At 36.2% G+C, this 19,614-nt stretch overlaps 1 protein-coding gene across 6 annotated transcripts in view; it reads right to left on the bottom strand.

Moving 5' to 3' along the window:
* The window catches only part of SOX6 (SRY-box transcription factor 6), a 363,778-nt gene that overhangs the window by 221,394 nt on the left and 122,770 nt on the right, over positions 1 to 19,614 (bottom strand). For all 6 annotated transcript variants that reach the window (XM_058421042.1, XM_058421046.1, XM_058421045.1 and 3 more), the window contains one exon: positions 6,417 to 6,660. In XM_058421042.1, coding sequence (XP_058277025.1) covers positions 6,417 to 6,656 — 240 coding nt within the window. In that variant the 5' untranslated portion in view covers positions 6,657 to 6,660. The remainder of the gene's footprint in view (positions 1 to 6,416; positions 6,661 to 19,614) is intronic.

Raw genomic sequence — 19,614 nt, 5'->3', positions numbered from 1 at the left:
TAGGAGACTCATATTACACTTGGTGCTGCGTAAGTCTCAGTCCCTGGGTTTTTCATGGCCTCAAAGATTAAAATAAATATATGTAGTATCTTTCCTTCCTCCATGAAGATATTTTATGTACACAGTTTTATTATGCTGAACAAAGATACCAAAGTCTGTTTTTTCTCGAGCTGTCAAAGTACAAAAGAAATGCAAAAAGTCCTTGCACAGATGTAGTAAAGTGCTGGATTTTATCTTTTGGCAGGTGCTCAATATGCAGCCCACATAATCACATGTTAATGACTGGAGTGTGTTAATCAGCATGCATACCTGATTCCTTCTTGCCCAAGGAAAAAAAAAATTAACAATTTAGAATGTGTTAATGCTTCTACTTTTGAAAAAATTCATGTCAATATACAGAAGTGAATTAAAAAGTTTTTAGAAATTGCTTCATAAAAATAGGAAATGTTAATATAGGAGAAAGGAATAAAATTACTACAGATTTACGTGAACATAAACCACAAGTCTTTTGCAAAGAACTCAGGTGATGATTAATTCTGTTTAAACACAGTTCACCCTAGAATATAGGGAGAGGTTTAAAATAGACAGTACATTTGGAAAAGAAATCTATGCAATGTCAAAATGAAAATAAAACAAATATAACAAGCATGCCAACAAAAACAATTATTTTGTTCTTCTTCAAATAAAGTTCAATTTTGTATTTCACCACCTCCATTAAAGACATTTTCCTGCACACTTCTAGGGAATTGTTTTATTGTTTTTAATATGAAATGTTAACATCTTTTTATGCTAAAGCTAAATCCTTGGTATTTCAGACCTCTAGATATGTGCTTAACATTATAGTTGCTGGTAGTCCTAATAAAGTAAAGTTAAGCACATACCTGAATGCCTTCTGAATCAAAACAACATGCTTGAAAAATAATTAATTCTATCTTTTCTGCAATGTACTTTTCATAGAGGTTTATTTTATAGAAATATAAAATACCATATCGTCAGCTTTTTCACACCCTTTAATTTCAGCCAAAACTTTGTATCCGTGCAATTATATATGTGGGTGTTTATCTCTTTAGTTAGATGAAAATTTTAATGCACTACCTGGCATGCAGACATAATATCACAAGCAGAGTAGAATTGCTTTCAATGATCACAAAACTCAGATTTGTACATGTAAATAACAGCTGCATGAGCAATTTAGCAGAATCAGAATTGCCAGAGTTTAGGGCATTTATGTTTGATGCATTTTATATGTTCATATTCAGCCCATAAAGGAACCAAAAATAAAATTTGAAAACATGTAATTGTATCTATAACTTTTGAGAATTTGAAGCCATGAATTTGTATAACAACAATTCACAATGCTTAGCATATGTAAACATTTTTCAATGATCTTCCCTAAACACCTGAGTTTATTTTCCTCAAAGGGAAGAACCTTCAACATGAGAAGTTAATAACACGGAGTAGGAGGTGGAGGGGGAACAACAGGATTGTTCCTGTTTCATGTAGAGACAGAAGCACCAAAATATTAAGACCTTTAGGATACCACCAATTTCTGTCTTCCTGATGACAGTAGCTTTGTTAAAGCTATATAAAAAAAAATTTGATATGTGGTAATTTAAAATTATTCTAAAAGGAACAAATACATGTGGTAAGAAGAGATCTTCAATTTCTCTGCTACATATATAAATCTGCTCTCAGTACTGCTGAGATGTACATGCAGCCACAGTGGAAAGGTAGGAAGCCTTTCACTCCTTTGGCAAGAAGTCAACAAAAAGATAGAGCCTTGACGTAATTATGAAATATGCCAATGCTGCCATTTGAGATAAAATCCAATGAGATACAACTAGTTTCTAAATCCAAGGGGTCTCTGAATATTACACAATGTATAGGGAAACACAACATATATTTGGAGACAATTAGTTTTATGTGTGTATGTACCTGTGTTTGGTTTCCCTCGGTCCCAGGGAAATAACATCCATCGTTTAGACCGGATTTGCTGAGGGGGTTCCCTGTGGGAGTCCCCCACATCCAAATAACAGCAGAGCTAAAAAGATGTTCCTGGCCTCATTCAGTGCATGCACACACTGCCTCACTAACACAAACTGCTCATTGCCCTGGGGTCGTGGGCGGGCAGGAACAGCAGTGGGGAAATTAAAGGGTCCAGTGACCATCACAGTGACACATGACCACCTACAAGTGATCACCACAGCGCCTGTGAGTTCCTTGCATCCCCTGCTTGTTACACCGGGATTAGGGGTGAGCAGAGAACTTATCTCTCTGTGGGTTATTTACTATGTGGGTAGGGAGCAGATGAGAAGCAGATGAGAAGCTGTGCATTTTGGAGAAAGGGTCCACATTTCTTTAGATTAAAGCTGTTAAAATTTATTGTTCGTGAGTCCCAAGTACAGCCCTAATAGTACAGGAATACACCACCCCATTCCTCAAGGAAGGTAAAGTCACTCCTCCATCTAAATTTGCATTTTCTTGTTGGTCCTGCTTTTTCTGATACTTCAGAGCAAAAATTAAAAAAAAAATCTTTGTAATTAACCTCATGGGCTGTGTGGGACTCTGGATGAAGATGAGGGCCATTCCTGGTTCCCCGGTGAACAAGTACATATTAATATTTTCCATTCCTTTACATAATGGCCAATAAATATATTACTGGGATACAACAATTCAATTAGTATTACATTTAGCAAAATTAAGTCTTTTGGGCTTTTCCTGCCCGTCCTCGTTGCTGCCTTAACAGAGACAGAGTTTGGATGCAATCTAAAAATTTGACTATTTTCTTGCCTGCTTCTCACTATCTCATTGGGCATTCTCAATTATCTTAGTACCACTTCAACCTTCTCCCTACAGTTTACCATGACAAATAGATACCACCTTAGCCTGAAATAGATTTTATTTTCTATTAGGGCTACAATCAGCAATAAATACCCATACATCCAGGTATTTTTATACTAAGTTACAGTTAGAAATATAAGTATAATCTTTTCGGGTCAATAAGATGAATTTACAGAAATCTTTGGGTTGCTTCAGCTTTCCCCCAGTGTTACATCAAATTGGCTGGTGAAATGATACTGGTAGCATAAGTCATTACAGGTCTGACTTTACCGTTGTTACACATTGCTGAATCTGTCAAATGAAAAGGGAGAACAAAGGGAATTTCCAAATGCAGCTGCTATTTCCCATTTGTTAAATCCTTTTATTACACCATATAAGTACACAGCTGGGAAATACTATAGAGTGGGAGTTAAAACAAAATATTTTGGCTTACAGACATTCAGAATACACAAAGGACTCAGTGGAAAGCAATGCCTGATATCAAAAGGGAGTGAAAGTTTGAAAACATTTCTAGCCAGTGTGGTTTTTTTCTGATAATGAACAATGTCGTTTAAAGGTACCTTACATTACAGAAAGTACTGCATACCATAAATGTTGGGTAAAAATGCACTTTTTTTTCCTAAAATTCCCCTCCTACGGTATCTTTTCTAAACTTGAGATCAGTACAGCCCTTGTAGCAAATTATTATGCATACTGTGCACTCTTTCAAATTCCAGTGAACCTCCTTAGTAGTTCTAAGGACTGAAAGGATGCAGGATTGTGCCCTTAATTAGATACCAGATAAAAGAGAAATTTTTCCTCCCCATATGTCGACACAGCATTCTTTGAATTTACTATCTTTTAACCAGACAACACACATTATTGATGCATTTTAATGACAGCACTACTGTCTTTACTTTCAAAGTAAAAGCTATGAACAGGTGCTTCTTCAAATTTGCTTCTAAAGGATCCGTCTGGGAAAGGTCAGAAAGTGCTTACCTTCTGGGAATTCGGGATTACTAAGTAGAGAAGTGGCCACTAGCACAGCACCTATCTCAGAATTGCCCAACCCACCTTCTGGATTCTGTCTTTCTGGAAAGAAGCATCTATCTTCCCTCTAAGGAGTATGAACATGTTTTCATCAGGATAGTTGCCGGCCTCTCTAAATTATTTCTTAACAATATAAATGCCTGCTTGACTGAGATACCTCAGAGAAACTTTCTGCAATGAATTGAGGCATAAATGTTTGCTCATAAAGAACATAAATTTAAATGAGAAAAAAAAATCATTAAAAATCAAACAAGGTATTTAATGACAGTCCCTGAAGGAGAAAAAAATTTCCCCGCTTCACTGTTATGATCTCACAAGCCATCTAAGTCACCTAACTGAAAATACACTTGGACCTTGCTCTGTACATTTTAGAGTTCTTTTAATTGCAACCAAAAAACATGTCTTAAGATTTCAGTCTTCACTGGTAGCCAAGCCCTGTAAATTATACCCAGCTTTGAGCCAGGAAGAAAAAAAATCCATTTGGTTTAGCTGAGAGGTTCTGAAATAAGGTTGACATATATCCACCACCAGATTTAAGCCTAAGGACTTGTGGAAACTGCTAATGATTTTCAGGACATTCATCTACATATATAACGGAATATTTACTGGAAAAAGGAGAGAGGAAAACCAGAGTGCTAAGTCCCTCAAGCAAAGTTTATGCACCTGTTCTGAAACATGATAGGTTGTGCACTGATTCGTGACTGTCCCGAGGTACAGAGAGTGTTGACATGACAGTGCAGCAGCAGGAAAGGAAACAGAGATTGCTCTCTGTCACTGGGCCTGCAAACCCCTTCAGAGCAATATGAGCACAGCTGATCACACTGCACAAGGGCCAACCATTTTGGCTCACTCCAGGTCCGTGGAACAGGCTGAACCGAAAAAAAATGAACGGAGGGACTTCTGGAATCTATGAGTTCCTTTCTCTCTAGGACACGGAGTAATTTCGTCGATGATACTGGTGTCCTAATATCAAAATTCCAAGAGTGCACCTGCCTCTCTGAATGAATGGAGAAGTAGCTAGGGAATTCACAGATTAACTTTTTCCATCAACAAACTGGATCAGTCCTTTCTAGTCTGCGTGAAGCTTGTCCTCCTGATAATAACAAAGAAGTTAAAATTATTCTAATGTGCTTATTGCATGACTTGAGCAAAAGAGTGACTCACTGTCCAAAATTCTGAATATAAGCCATATATACAACTTACAACCTACCTTCTATAATTGTTAAACTGTAATAATTTTTCTTTAAAGTAATTTTGGGGTGGAAATTTTGCCTTCTTCATGACAGTCACCCAAATAACTAGGAATATTTTAGGCCTGACAGAAAGTTCTACACTGGGTTAAATTGTGCATTACATATTAGGTAGCATTTTTCTGGTTTGGTTTGATCTTTTGAATCAATTGGATTTTAGGGGAAAAAAAAAAAAAATATATATATATTAACAAAATAAATCTCATTGTAGTGCTATTACTTAACTAACTCCAGACATTATAATATGCACAAAGAACTCTGGTATCTCTTTTGATTAAAGCATTAGAATTATTATATCTAGTCAAATTTGAAATGGGCCCATTATTGTTAGTGGTGCTAAAAAAAAAAAAAAATCTGCCAAAAAAAAAAATCTGTTCATAGACATTTAATAGAAATAGAGAAGAAATCTTATGAAAAGGCAGATTATTCTTTTTAAGCTAACTGTTTTAATTTACGGTTCTTGAAAGACACTTTCCAGAGAGTCTGGAATTATGATCTTCTAAATTTACAGAACCCCTGGCTGCTCCACATACCTTAATTCTGTTTCTGAGGAACACATGCAATGAAAATAAATTGACCAAGATGCTCTGCCCATTCAGCCTTCATTCACCTTGCCTATTTATTGCAGAGTCTTGGGTATCCAGAGACAGAGCTACAATCACTAAATAATTATATCTAGGCTACTGAAGGGAATAGGGATAATAATTCTGATCATTTCCAATGTCACCTGTATATTAAGTGGTGATCTAGCTATTCATAAACACCTTTCCCTTCCACAAAAATTTTAATTTCAATAGGCACAGTAGGATGTTTGTGCCACCTAAAATGCCAGCTACTTTGTTCCTGTGTAAAGATGTAATATTCTAGATTTGGTAGGTCCTGTTTCTGAGAGGTGAGTAAAAAAATGCATTAAAGTTTCTTTCTTCAACACAACACTTTGCAGCTGACAAACAGTTGTGAGCTACATCCTCCTGTCAGAAATTAATGCTTGAATATATGAGCTAGAAAGGTTATGACATAAATCAAGGTATGAATGAAAACATGATAAATAGATGCACTTCCTTTCAGAAGGTGAACTCATCAAATGACCTCATTCAAATAGACCTGTATACTTAAGTAGATTATACAATTGCAATTTACAATTACACCATATGATGTTGATCTACTGCTGACGCTTTAACATTTAAAAAGCTTTATACCTGAACGTGTCTTTCCCCCAAAGGGGGGCGAACAATCTCTTACAATTTGGAAATCTCTCTAAATTTGGAAAGCCCCCGTGAGGATGGCAGAACTCACCATCCTGTGCTGGGCTGAGATGACTCCATCCCACTCGGGATCCTGTTGGATGGTGGTGACCAGAGTCGGTAGCTCCTCAGAGTGAGGTTTGTTGTGCATTACGTTGTGTAGAGGCAGATGAGAGGCCGCATGCTGATCACTGTTGCCCTCTTCCTTGTCTCGTGATGCTAAGTCCTGGGTCATTGTTTCCTCTCCATCAGCTGCACATGCAAATGGAGAGGTAGCCTGCTTGGAAGACATTCTTCTGCGAAGCAAAACAAGGAGACAAAAAGAAAATGTTGCTGCTCAGTGACAAAAAAAAGTCAAGCTCAAAACAGTCCTGTAAGCGCATCACACCTGCCTAGAACAGTTGCAAATTAATCATATGCAGTCAACAGAAGTACTGTAAAAAGAACAGGCTTGGGGATCTGGATCCAAAACACTGAGGAAAAGTGTTCCTTGATGCCAAGACAAGGTCAAGGTTTAGTTATATGACATCATACTATTCATTTAGACTTGTCAAACAATATCATTTTCTCCAGCCATCAGAAAATAGTGATTTTATTGGTATTTTCATGTTGATTTTATTTGAGTTCGATCCTTTAAACTCTCATACCTCTGAGCCACCTGAAGCTTGCAAGCAAACATTTAAAAGAGAGAGCTCATCATGCTTACCTGACCTTGCAAGCAGAAGATGCTTTCTACATATATGAGTGCAAATTTTAAATCCCTTTCAAATTCAGCTAATTTAGTCTTTTAGCTGTTTGTTTAAAGCTGTACTGCTTTTAAATTGTTTAAAATTTTGCCCGGTTTTACCTTTAAGAAAGTGTTTTGAGGTGCTCATGTGAAAAGTGTTCTAAACCCAAAAGGGTTATTAAATGAGTGGATAATACCTTAGTAACATTTTACAGTTCAAACTAAAAACCTAAAATAATTATGTTGCCTTTCATATTAGGCATGAAGTACAGGATATAGCTCAACAAAATACTTTAACTTAAAAGTGCAATGAATAAATGCATTGATTTATGTTAAATGCCTTTTCCTAATAATGGCCTCTTACTACTATCTCATAAGCAAACACAGCTTTCGCCACAGTTTCTGCACTTACATGAAAATATTACTGACTTCAACTCAAAATCTGAAAACACTGTCATTTAAAATTTCTAGTAAGATTAACTGCAACTGTTAAAACAATCATTAATAAACCTGAAAAAGGACAGCTTAAATATATTAGTTATTTTCTCAAGTCTTAGTAACTTTAGAATATCCTTGACACTGAAATTGCTGAGAAACTAAGGAATAAGATCTTCACCTTAATTGCTTTTTAACAATAATTGATTTCATACCATTTCTTTAAAAATGCACAAATCAGTTAACATAGGAAACCACATGAGCATTTTTCAAATTAACAAATCATTAACTTGCTAGTACTGTTTCTACAGACAAATAAATACTGATTAAAGGGTCTGGAAATCTGAGACTAACAGTTAAATTTACAAATCTGTCACACGCTTTCATGAATATTACAGTGAAGGAAATATCAAGTGCAAAGAAAAATAATTAAGTTAATTCCAATTTAAACAGTAGTTTTTTATGTAGGAGCCTGTGTTTCACATAGGATTTAACAGCTAATGCTAAATTTCTCACAATTAATGAGGGAGTTCAGATTTAGTATCCTACAGTGAAAAAAAAATTAATACAGGATCAACTAATCTAATTATGTACAGTTCAATATGAAAGTATTACAAGCTTTGAAGTGCTCTGAAACATATTAAAACACTGATACCTATTTAGAATAACTACTCTGTAAATAGAGATAATCCTGCCTCTTAAACTCGACACTGGTGGGGGAAAAAAAAGGTTTGTGCTTTCTTTAGGGAAGCCTAAGTGAAAGTGGGAGTCTAATATGAGTGTTGCCAATAAGCAGAACTGAGGAATTTAAACCGTGCATTACATTCTTCCTATGCTAAAGAATTTGTGTTGATGCTACAGAGAACATGCCAAGAGTTCAGCAACCAGCATTATCGTGTGTACTTCAAAAGGTTCTGGCTCATAATTGCTATGATTCAAGATAAAATAAAAGGGTTGCTTTGCCTTTTCTCATTAAAGTAGTCACATTAATGTAATCACTCACATGAAAATATAAGTCATGCTTTGCGTAATTTGAAAACCCTACATGAAAACTGAAAGTCAAAATAAAGGTTTTTCCTTTCTTTCACCTTCTCAACAGATCTCATTTCTGTTTCAGACTGAACGAGCTTCTGTATAAAGCAAGAGCTATGGCTGTTTCTTCACCATAAATTAATCATGACACAAAACTAGAAATGAAAATGTCTCTTAAGACTATTTTCAACTACAAACTACACCAATGAATAATACTGCACAATCCTAATTAAACACAACTCTGCAGCTGCAAAAATAGGCTGAATCTGTCCAAAGCCACAAGTTGGCTTTAAAGGCTGGTTTGTTAGGAACTGTTTTCTTAAGGAAGGCTGGGCCCTCAGTCTTAATCAGCCAATAAATTATTTCCTGCAATTACATTAAATAGAAAATTATCTTCAAATTGGGAATGTTAATTGAAAATCAAAATTCAGACTGAAGTTTAGAAATTACATGCTGAATATAATTAGTCTAGAAAAGCTTCACCTCTATTTCATAAGCAGGCTTTTGGTGTTTCCTCAAGTGACCATTCAGCGAAGTTATCTACTGGTAATGCACTATAGGGGAAGCATTTTTTCCTTGATGTGTACACTAATATACTTTCCTCTTATTCATGATGTTTTAAACAATTCAATAAAAAACCTCCATTCAAGTGCCGTTAAGTTGATTACATAGAGAAAAGAGACTTTGTTAACACTAAAATTATAAGTCCCACTGACTAATAATCTCAAGCCATGTCCTAGCAACTTTTCCATACTGGAGTAAGAGAATAGACCAAGGGTAGGGTGCAAATGCTTCCTAGCTCCACCTAACCCTTTTCCCCACTGCTGCATCATGGACAGAGCCCATCCTTACTACGCTTGACTCAGTCACCTCTAGTCTTGGAGCCTGGAAGGGAAGACAGGTTCAGGCAGGCCTCCCAGGAACTTGCTCTTCTTGTGGCATAATTTTTAGGGGTGTGTTTCACTTCTATTTTCTCCAAAACTTTGTTAAAACAACTAGATTTAAAGGTAACTTTTTGGTTGCTAGATTTTAAGCATTATGTTTAAAGGGAAAGATGGATAGGGGCCTGTTAGATTAAGCCCTCCACATTCTTTTCCCAGCACAATCATTAATTTCATTCATATATGTGTATAGATATTCATATATATACACATACATATAGATATACATATATATATGTATATGTGTGTGTGTATATATGTGATTATATATTATATATATATGAATAGACTTCATTGTAAATGGCTTCTGAGGGTGCCCAATTATGCCTGAGTTTGCAATCAGGAAAGCAGAGTGCATTTAAACTCTGGAGGTGGGTGTTATCCAGTTTGGGAGAATTCTGAATACACGATTCCATCAGGTCAAAAGGCAGAGTTCAGTCAATAACTCCAAGGTCTCATTCAATTCCAGTGAAGAAGACACTGGCCCAGTTGAGTAGTTTATGTTTATGATAAAATTAAGCCATAGAGCAGCATGTTGTGTTCAAATATTTCAATGTTAAAATATGAGCATGAATAGCAGTCAAATTTTAAGCCATAACAACTTCCCAATTCTATGTTTAAAATATTCAAAATGTGTTTGTTAAAATCCCTGCTGAGAGGGGGGAAAAAAAAGTCAATATTCATAATGAATAAGGCTTGTAAAAGGTATGAGAAATTTACTGATTTCCATTATAATTTATTTTATTTTATTCTGCTATTATCAATTGCACTCACTGGAATTATTTTTTTAAAAAAAAGTTTCTGATAAAAAAATATCTCCCTAGTTATAACCCCTGCAAACAGGGGTTTATAATGGAAGTGCTGACACAACCCTAACTACAGCAGCGCAAATGGTGCCGCTATAATACATAAAATCAAGTTCTATTATTCTAAACTATCCTCGCTCTGGGGGTTTTCTTTACTGTGCTCCCAGACAAACTGCTGAAGCATGAAAAATTTAAATGCAATCAAGTGGGTCCAATTCTGCTTTACTAGAACAAGTGTCTACAGTGGTACAATCTTAAAAGAAGATGCAACAGATTTGTTTGGTGCTTTTCTTTCTTTTTTCTTTTTTAGCTCTTTATTTATAATACTGTGCAGTGGAGATAAAATAAGAGAGGAAATTACACTCACATTATATCAGTATATTGATTACACAGCACACAATCAGAAAGAAAACTACATTGTGAAATTGCTGCTTTGGTTAAATTGACAGATTAGCTGAACACAGCAATCACTAAAGGTGGAAAATACATCTAATGGGTATGAGAAAAGGTTGAAAAAGGCCCTAATTAAATGAAGTCTATCACCTACTCAAATCTGAGAATTTAAAAATCTTGATCCATATTTTCCCACAATAGAATAAATTCTACCTCATTTTGAACTTGAGACATAAACAGAACATGACCATCTATTGTAAGATCACTGAGAGATTGGACCCCAACTTCAATACCGAGGCAGTAAAGCTAAAGTTGAACTGCTAAGGGTGTTTTTTACCTACAAAAAGCTAAGTACAGCCCCAAACAGTTTCATTTGCTATAGATATGACCTGATTTTTTATTTTAAACCAGAGAAAAAATGCTCTCTGCCCCTAAAGACTGCCAGTCAGATTCACAAAACATTGGTTTGGTTTTCCTTTTTTCCTACATCTAGTGTGTGTGTTATATCTTTCTAAACACAATTTTTTTTTTTTTTTTTTTTTTGTCTAAGGTTTTCTTTGGTCTCAAATTCTTTTAAAAATTCCTCTCCTCTTTTTCAATACAATTAGCTGAGAGTCCTGACATGTGAAAGGATGAAAGGACTTTTCCAAACCCTGAAAAATCTTCCATCCCTGTTGACTGCTCAAATGATTAAATGTTACAGTAGAAATTAAGGCAAAACCTGGATTTCAGCTGCCAGAGATTTCAGAATCAAGCCACGAAGTACAGTAACAGAGAACAACAATGCAATGGCCCAGATACTGTTTCAAAAAGATATAAAAAAGCAATAACAATGAGATATATGACAAAACAGACTTATAGTTGGCTGGGGACTCTCGCTTCTGCTCTTCTCCACCCTCAAAAAGCATTCATAAACCTAAAGGCATGTCTACACTGCAGCTACATAAATGACTGCTTTGTAATGCTCAGATATCCAAACTAATTTTAAACAAGCTTGCTTCTGATAGCTCTCCAACTACAGTAGCATGGTGCTCAGATGGACTAATTCATCCTGCTTTAGTGACTGCAGCAGAGACATAACCCAGGTCTACAGCTTCAACAGTAGATTGGAATCAGATTAGATTAGAAATATATTTGCTTGCAGAGCTTTTATGAACAGTCTCCATTCCTTTTTCCCAAAGTGCCAGATTAAAGTACTTAAGTGCATGATTAACTGTAAGTATGCAAGCAGTCCACTAATTTAAAATTGGACTACTCGGTTTCAAAAAGTTAAGCACATGTCTAAGTGCTTTGGTGACTCCAGAACTAAATAAATTTAAAAAAAAAAAAAACTTTTTTAGAAGTACTCATAGCCTTTTAAGCATTTCCTTGTAAATTTTTATGCCAACCTGGTGTTCATACGTAAAAAAAAAATCAGCCACAGCATCCCACATTTCAAGATATGCATACTCCTCTCATAGGACTACACATGGTCACAGGACCCTCCCTCACAAATCATGACTTAGGTTTGGGATACGTTAGATGCATTATAGTTCAGATAGACTTCAAGAAAAATGAATGTGCTTTGACAATAGCCAAAATATTTTGCAGTTCTGCTCTGCAAAACAATGTTGTGTAGGTAGAATCCAGTAATGTAACTCACTGTAAAGCTAATGCTGTAATTTTTATGCCACTGTAGAATAAACAGCTACTTCCTAAAATGATGAAATCTTTTCTCTCTTTTCAAGAAGAATTAGGAACACAATTGAACAGTTAGTAAAAGATTTTGTTCTCCTGGGGCCGCGCACCCCAACATAAATCCCTGTGCTCAAAACCCGAATAGCTGGAGAAAGCTGCAATGGGAGAGAATCTCTCAGTTTCTGTTCCTGGTTCTGAGTCACAGCAAGGCCTCAGGCCAATCAACTCAACTCCCTCAAGTTCTTCCTTGGCTTCATTTTGCAGGAATTCTACATGAATTAGTTGCATATAGATCATAAACAGCATTGCAAGATTAGAGAGTTTACGGTAATTGCAGGAACCACCTTGGAAATAAAAGGACAGGAGGGGGAGTGGAAGCAAACATGATTCAAGAAATGATAGCTATAATGTTAACTGAGCACCCAAATCTCTGGCTGAAATAAGCATCAAGCTAAGCAATGCACCCACGTCTTCCAAGATACACACTCAGCTATTCTTGCACTTGTTTTTCCAATCCAGGCAAATTACACTTCTGCTAATAGATACGAATCCAAATCACAAAGTTTGACTTCAGATTCAGACTTCCTTAAAGCTCAGAGGGTTGAAAACAACTTTTATGGTATTTCCTCTCATTTGAAAATAAAACCAATACAAGGGGAAAAAAAAAAAAAAAAAAAAAAAAAAAAAAAAAAAAAAAAAAAAAAAAGCAGCTTCTTGGAACTTTTTAGAAAGTAATTTTCTTATGTTCTGCCATTAGAGTGACCATCCCAGCCATGCAGCCACAGTGAAGTACTAGGGTTAGGGAATGAGTCTTGTCCATTCACCTAGTTGTTGAAAACATCAAAATGAATGCAGCAAAACAGCCTCACAACCTCTCTGTTTTTTTCAGTGTCTGTCTGGATTCATAAATACCACAATTACAACCTATCTTTCTAGCAGGCTAAATACTCCATTCTCTTTATCCACCACCAGAAGCTTTCACTGAAAATGCCCAAGGTGAATGAACCCACACTGAAAGCAGTAAAAGAGCAGTGAAAGAACAGTCATTTAGCACCTGGGATGTGCTCATCTTCACTGTAGTTAATATTTTCTATAGTTTATATTTAGCCGACAATATTGCTGTCACTTTATTTAAACAGCTTGAGACTGTTCTTTGGACTGGAGCTCATATGCCCTGGAATGCTTTGACTCATGAATTGTTTCTGCTGATAATGTTACATCACGTAACCACCTCTGTTTAATTGGTTGGTATTAGCTTCTCAGTGATGGCTGCCTTTAAAGTCCTATGACTGGGCCATGTGTCTCTGGATATCCAATTTCTTACTGTTGGAAAAAGGAAAAAAAAAAAAAAAAAAAGGCAGTACTGACTTCCAGCTATCTTCACCAATAATTATGGGAACAAGAGTGAGCGTGCCAAGAATTTACAATTTATCCATCAGCAACTTATAAGGATTTGTTTTTCTAGGCAGCAAGAGAATATACAACATAAATAAAGACAATCCTTAACAATGAAATTTAAAAACAATGCTTGCTATATATAAGCATTAATCCACATATTTTTATGGATCAGAATGACTTAATTGTTTATCTGGATGGTTTTATAAGTGGTTTTGATAAAGGATGCCTAAAAATACAAAGAAAAACTTATTTTAGGATGTTTGAGACTTTACACAGAAGACAAAAATACTTTTTTTGTTTGTTTGTTTGGGAGGTGTTTGTTTGTTTGTTTTTGGTTTTGTCCCTTATAAAGCCAGTTAAAGAAGTTGTTCTAGTAACTAAAAATCTTAAACCTGTCAAGCATAAGTTCCTGAAATGTTCATTAAATGCTTTCAATACTCCATGAGAAACCAATGGTCCAATGGTAAGATACAGTATTCTTATATTATTTCCCTCCTATGGCACATTTTCAGGAATTGGCTAGGATTCCACGTAATGAGTTAAACTGTTAATTTTCCATCCTACAAGTGTGAAAGGTCACATGCCATCTCTCTGCATTTCAGAACAGAAATACTAATACAGCCAGACTTCTCTCCCTTCTTCCTGTGTTCTAATCCCTCCTTTCCATATTTTTGTTTCTCATTTCTAAGGCAAACCCAACAGCTCAATAGACAGAGAAATGAAATATCAGTTTCAGGCTCACCTGTAGCCTGTTGCACTAAAGCACCAAATTAGTACCTCCGTGTAACAGAAAACAATGGCTCTCCAGCTCAGTTACAGATTTGTCTTTTTAATAAAAAACCTCACTCTACAAGCCTAAAAACATTTCTAGCAGGCAAAACATTTCTGATTCAGTAGAGGTTATGCAAGCATCAAAGAACTTAAATATAGGTGCCAAACCACATTGCCAGGAGCTCTTAATATTGTGAGGTACTGTTACCTGACAGCTCAGTGAATATAAAATTGCTTGTTTCTCCTACTGAAGACAATCAAATTTTCACCTTCCATTGTAACAATACAGAACTTGAGATCAGCAAAGTGCCAACACAATTACCAGGGAGAAACAAAATGTAACAAAAATATCAGATCTAAAATTCTCTAAAGTGTAAACATTTCCATCTGGCTATTCACACACACACAAAGAGAGAAAAAAAAAAAAAAAAAAAAAAAAAAAAAAGAGAGAGAGAGAGAGATTTTATTCTCACTATCAAATATCCTAGTTTATTTAGCAATCAGATTTATTTGTAAAATAGAAAAAACAGCTAAAGGAGGTGATTCATGAAACACTAAAAATAAACACAGGTCAACTGTGCTGGGATTTTACTTGTGCACATTTAAAGTACTGCAAGGGTCAGCAGAGTTGCTGGGGACAAGCATATGTATCTGTATTGTTGCTATTATAAAGTCATATATGTGGGGTTTCATAAACATTAATTCTAACTGGCACATGGCGTACTTTGGCACAACTACACATGACGTGCCACATTTATTTGTTTATTTAAATGACTTAATTCTAAGAACTGAAAATGAAGTTTGAACTGCAGTCTGCCTCAGAACTGGGACTTTCAGGATATTAAAAACCTGAGGAAAACCTTTGAAGGAGGTAATCCGAATACATGAAGAGTAGCATTTTCACCATATATTTCTTGAGGTTATTCAGCAAGTGGCCTACATATTCAGGAGGAAAATTTGCATTTTGGTGATGCAGAGATCTAATAACCAGAAGTTGTTTCATATCTACAGTAGCTCTGGGCATCCTATAAACTACAAAAGAGTGTCCTAGGTAGGATATATACATGGAAAACTATTTTCATCTGGTTCACAGAAATGAAACAAAACTTAAACCCTTCTTGGAAAATTTGCACTGTAGGGTGATATCATGGATTATCTTTTCTGTATTGATATTCCATTCATTAACACATGCAAAAGTTCCTGTATATTTCTTCCTGCAAATACACATCACCTTCACACACTCTTTAGTTTCCCCATCTATGGGCAAGTTAGAAAAGAAGAGAAAAGAGCAAACAATGCAAAGCCAAGAATCAGTCTTTGACATCAGCTTTTCTCTGAAGGACTATTAAGGAATGGCAGTTATGGTCAAGGAGCTTTTTTTCCACCCTGCACAGCTGCGCCAGAGCCAGATATAATCCTAACCCTTTGGATAAAGCAAGCACAAGGACTACTTAAAGACATAGTTAGCCTTGCAGAAGAGGATAAGATGCAGCTCCACATATCCAGCTGGGAATTCCTGCTGTGCCTTGTCTCAGGTGCTGCATCCACAGGAGCTCAGGTGCAACACAGAAAAGCTGGATTTTCCAACTGCAGCCTGCTCCCAGGCTTTGGCCTTTGATGGTTGCTCTTGTGCAGTGCACCAAGTCACACAACACAGCACAGCGGAAACAGAGGAAGAAAGGAGGGTAGCAAAAACCCAAAACTATTTTAAAGGCCCAAAAATTTTCATCAGATAAAACATAACTAGACACAATGCCCATTTTTCCACAACTTTGGGAAGTTCTGATTTTTGTTCAGGGTCCTTACAAGCAGGCTTTTAGAAGGCAGCATTGTGCACAACATTGCTTTGTTTTGAACTAAGACCTACACAATATGATCATTACCTGTGTGCACAATGGGAACCCTAAAATGTGTTTATAGACTGCTGCAGGAACCACCTCATTCACCAGTGAGCTGCAGCTACTACTGGGAGAAAGAAGAGGGTAGTCTGAAGCAGCATTCTGTTCAGAAAAAGATTACCTGCCTAGCTAAATCTACCCAGGAAATATTTGAGAAATACCCTTATTTGATGGGCAATGTGGCCAAGAACACGTGTGGTAACATCTCTCTTTCTCCCCCCAAACTCTCCACTGCTTGGGCTGTGCGACAGCCTTTTCTTTTTATTTTAATTACCTTCACTACAAAAAATATGAAAAAAAAAAATGTAAATAATTACAATACTCTAAGAATTCCAATGAAGTAAAACAAAACATTCTCTCCTTTATTAATTAAGGTAATCAGCTGCTATTAAGTGAAAACAATTTAAAGTTCAATTTATACTTAACATCAAGCATTTTAACTGTTGCTTAGTTAAAAAATTAATTGCTAACCAGATTTCTAAAGAAAGTTTTGTATTTTTAAGGAATTTACTGGGGTATCTAGACTAGGCACTAAAAAGAATCTGAGAACATTAAAAAGTAATCGTCACAGGTGAAACTTACACCACTTCACTATTCAGCTTGCAGAGATCAGGCAGCAGCAGTCCCTGCATGCAGCACACTGAAACTGCAGCAATTGCAAAGCAAACTACAAACTCGCCCTGTCTTTTGGTTTCAGTTCTGTAAAGCACCATAAAATTGTTAAAAAGAAATAATCTGCAAAAACTGAGGACCCTCGACTATCCTGCTTCCGTGGAGGGTTATACACTACAGCATCTGCTCTCTAACAAGGAGAAGGAAACATGCATATCAAAATCAATCATGAGGGTAAAGGTGAAGAGTGCCCAGGTTCTGAATTGCTCCACATTTCTGAGTGCTCAAAGTTCAGTGTCAGTAATTTTAAATACGTTAAAGAACATAAGGAAGAACAACTATCAGAATACAAAAGAAAACAAGCCAGCACACAAACCAAAACCTCAGATAAAATTATTTCCGAATAACTAGAAAGAAAAAAAGACCAAAGGTCTAAAGTGCAGACTTAAAATATTGTCAGTGCTTTAAAATATTCTTACCATTACCCTGCACATCCAGTTAGATCCCCTACAAGTGATTCTAGCTAAAATGCTGAGATTTTTTTTTAATAATTTTTAACGTAGTATGTTTACCATTGAAATATACAGCACCTTATTGTGTTTTTCATCTCTGACCTATTTTTTCCTATATATTTAGAATAAAACATACAATCTGCATTTGCAAGGAAGTCTTGTCTTCTCGAACAGTGTCTTTTTTTTTTTTTTTTTTTTGCTCAGGGGCTATATTTTGTAATCATTTCCCACTTATGGTTATTGGTAATAATTATAATAAACAGGTAAAGAGTGTATAATGTGTGCAGACTCTTACTTCTCCACCTAGATTTGAACAGTTTCGTTTTCTCATGGACATTTGTTGAGGGCCCTGTTAACAATTTCAAAAGCAATGCCATGCAGAACATGATACATACATTACATACACACAGATTTGCAGGCAGGTTTAGTTGGTACAGCTATCCTCACTATCAGGAGCCATAAATGAGACAGTCCATTGCCTGTGGTTTTAACCCAAATATATATAGAACTGAAAAGAAATGTATCTTTTAATCTAGGAATAATGACACACACACAGAGAATGGGTCAGATCCTCAGACACTGTAAATTAGAGCAGTTTTATTCAGGTTAACTCAATCCTATTTATTCATCTAAAGGTACATCTTTAATAATTTTTCTTGGCATTGAAAATTTATGTTGGGTCTTTTTGCAGTATGGAATTTCGGCATTTTCCATGAAAAACTGACTACCAGTATTAGCAGAAATCATATGACACCGTAATATTCCTCCAAACCCTCATGAGAGAAGTGCAAAAAATAGTAAGGTAGATTAGGAGTAGTACCAAACTCTATCCATTGCTCTCAGTATTTTTAAAGTGTATTCCTCTTGAACTGATTCAAAATAACAAGATCTCTTCACTTACCCAGACAAGCACTTTCAGGAAAAAAAAAAAAAAATTACTTCTTTAACTGACATAAGAGCTTATAGCAGATCATTATTTGGGGAGGAATCAAACACAAACTACTGCAACAAAAATAATTTATGTTTTAATTTGAGCATGAATTCTTAGGCTGCTACTTGGCAAAGCACTGCAGTCCAGCAGCTCCTGTGGAGCAAGATCATGAAAGAAACAGGGGTCATCCAAATACATAAGACCCCTAGTACAGCAGGCACAAACTCTGCACTAATTATTTGAGGTCACCCCCAGCACACAACCACCCTGGTAGGTTCCCCATGGCATTAGCACCACGCAGAGCAGGGCTGAGGTGACAGGACCAGGCATATGTTTGGGCAGACAAAAATAAAGTATGAAAAGGGAGACAGCAAAGACCCTTTCAGTTTCTTTCTGCTGGTCAGAGAGAATTTGGTCATTGAGGTTCTGGAAGCTGATTCAGGAAGGGAGAAGCCCTACCTGAGCAGAAACTGGAACTCACAGAGAGGCAGAGGGCCACCCTAGAAAAAGAGGTGAGCTGTCTCGTCTTTTCATCAGAGGGTCATTCTCCAAGAGAAGGCACTTCTACAAAAAGGTTCTCTTACTCTGAGACTGTACCCTGGTTGTTTTTTCTTAGAAGGTAATGAAGCAGTCTAATATTTGGCAATCAGCACAACTTCTCATGTTCCAGAAATCTCAAAATATCTTCACCTCTACTAAGCAACTCTCTCAGCACTCTCGCTTTTACAAAAGAAACTGAGACACAGAGAGTTTAATCAATTAACCCAAGGAAACAAAGGAAATCAAAAGTACACAAGAGCGGACTAACAGCTCTTCCCTGCTCCCTATGAAAGGCATAACTTGCAGCAAAAGATGAATCTCAAATCAGGCTTGTAATATGTTCACAACCAAACAACTCTCTTCTTACTAGCAGACAAAGAAATCTTTCCTTACAATCATTTATTTCAATGAATAGACGTGTAGAGTTGTATTTACTTCTGTGGCTTTGTCATTATCACTTAACTATACCATGTCACAAGTTACAGTTTACCTACATCGGCCAGTAAATGCTGGCAGAAATGTTTGTTGACACTGAGTAGTGAATTCCTACAAAACCTGACTGCACTTCTGCACTGGC

The sequence above is a fragment of the Hirundo rustica genome, chromosome 6 (assembly GCF_015227805.2).
Source record: "Hirundo rustica isolate bHirRus1 chromosome 6, bHirRus1.pri.v3, whole genome shotgun sequence".
NCBI classification, from domain to species: Eukaryota; Metazoa; Chordata; class Aves; order Passeriformes; family Hirundinidae; genus Hirundo; species Hirundo rustica.
The sequence above is the reverse complement of the archived record's forward strand: the minus strand, read 5'-3'. Positions and strand labels throughout refer to the sequence as shown.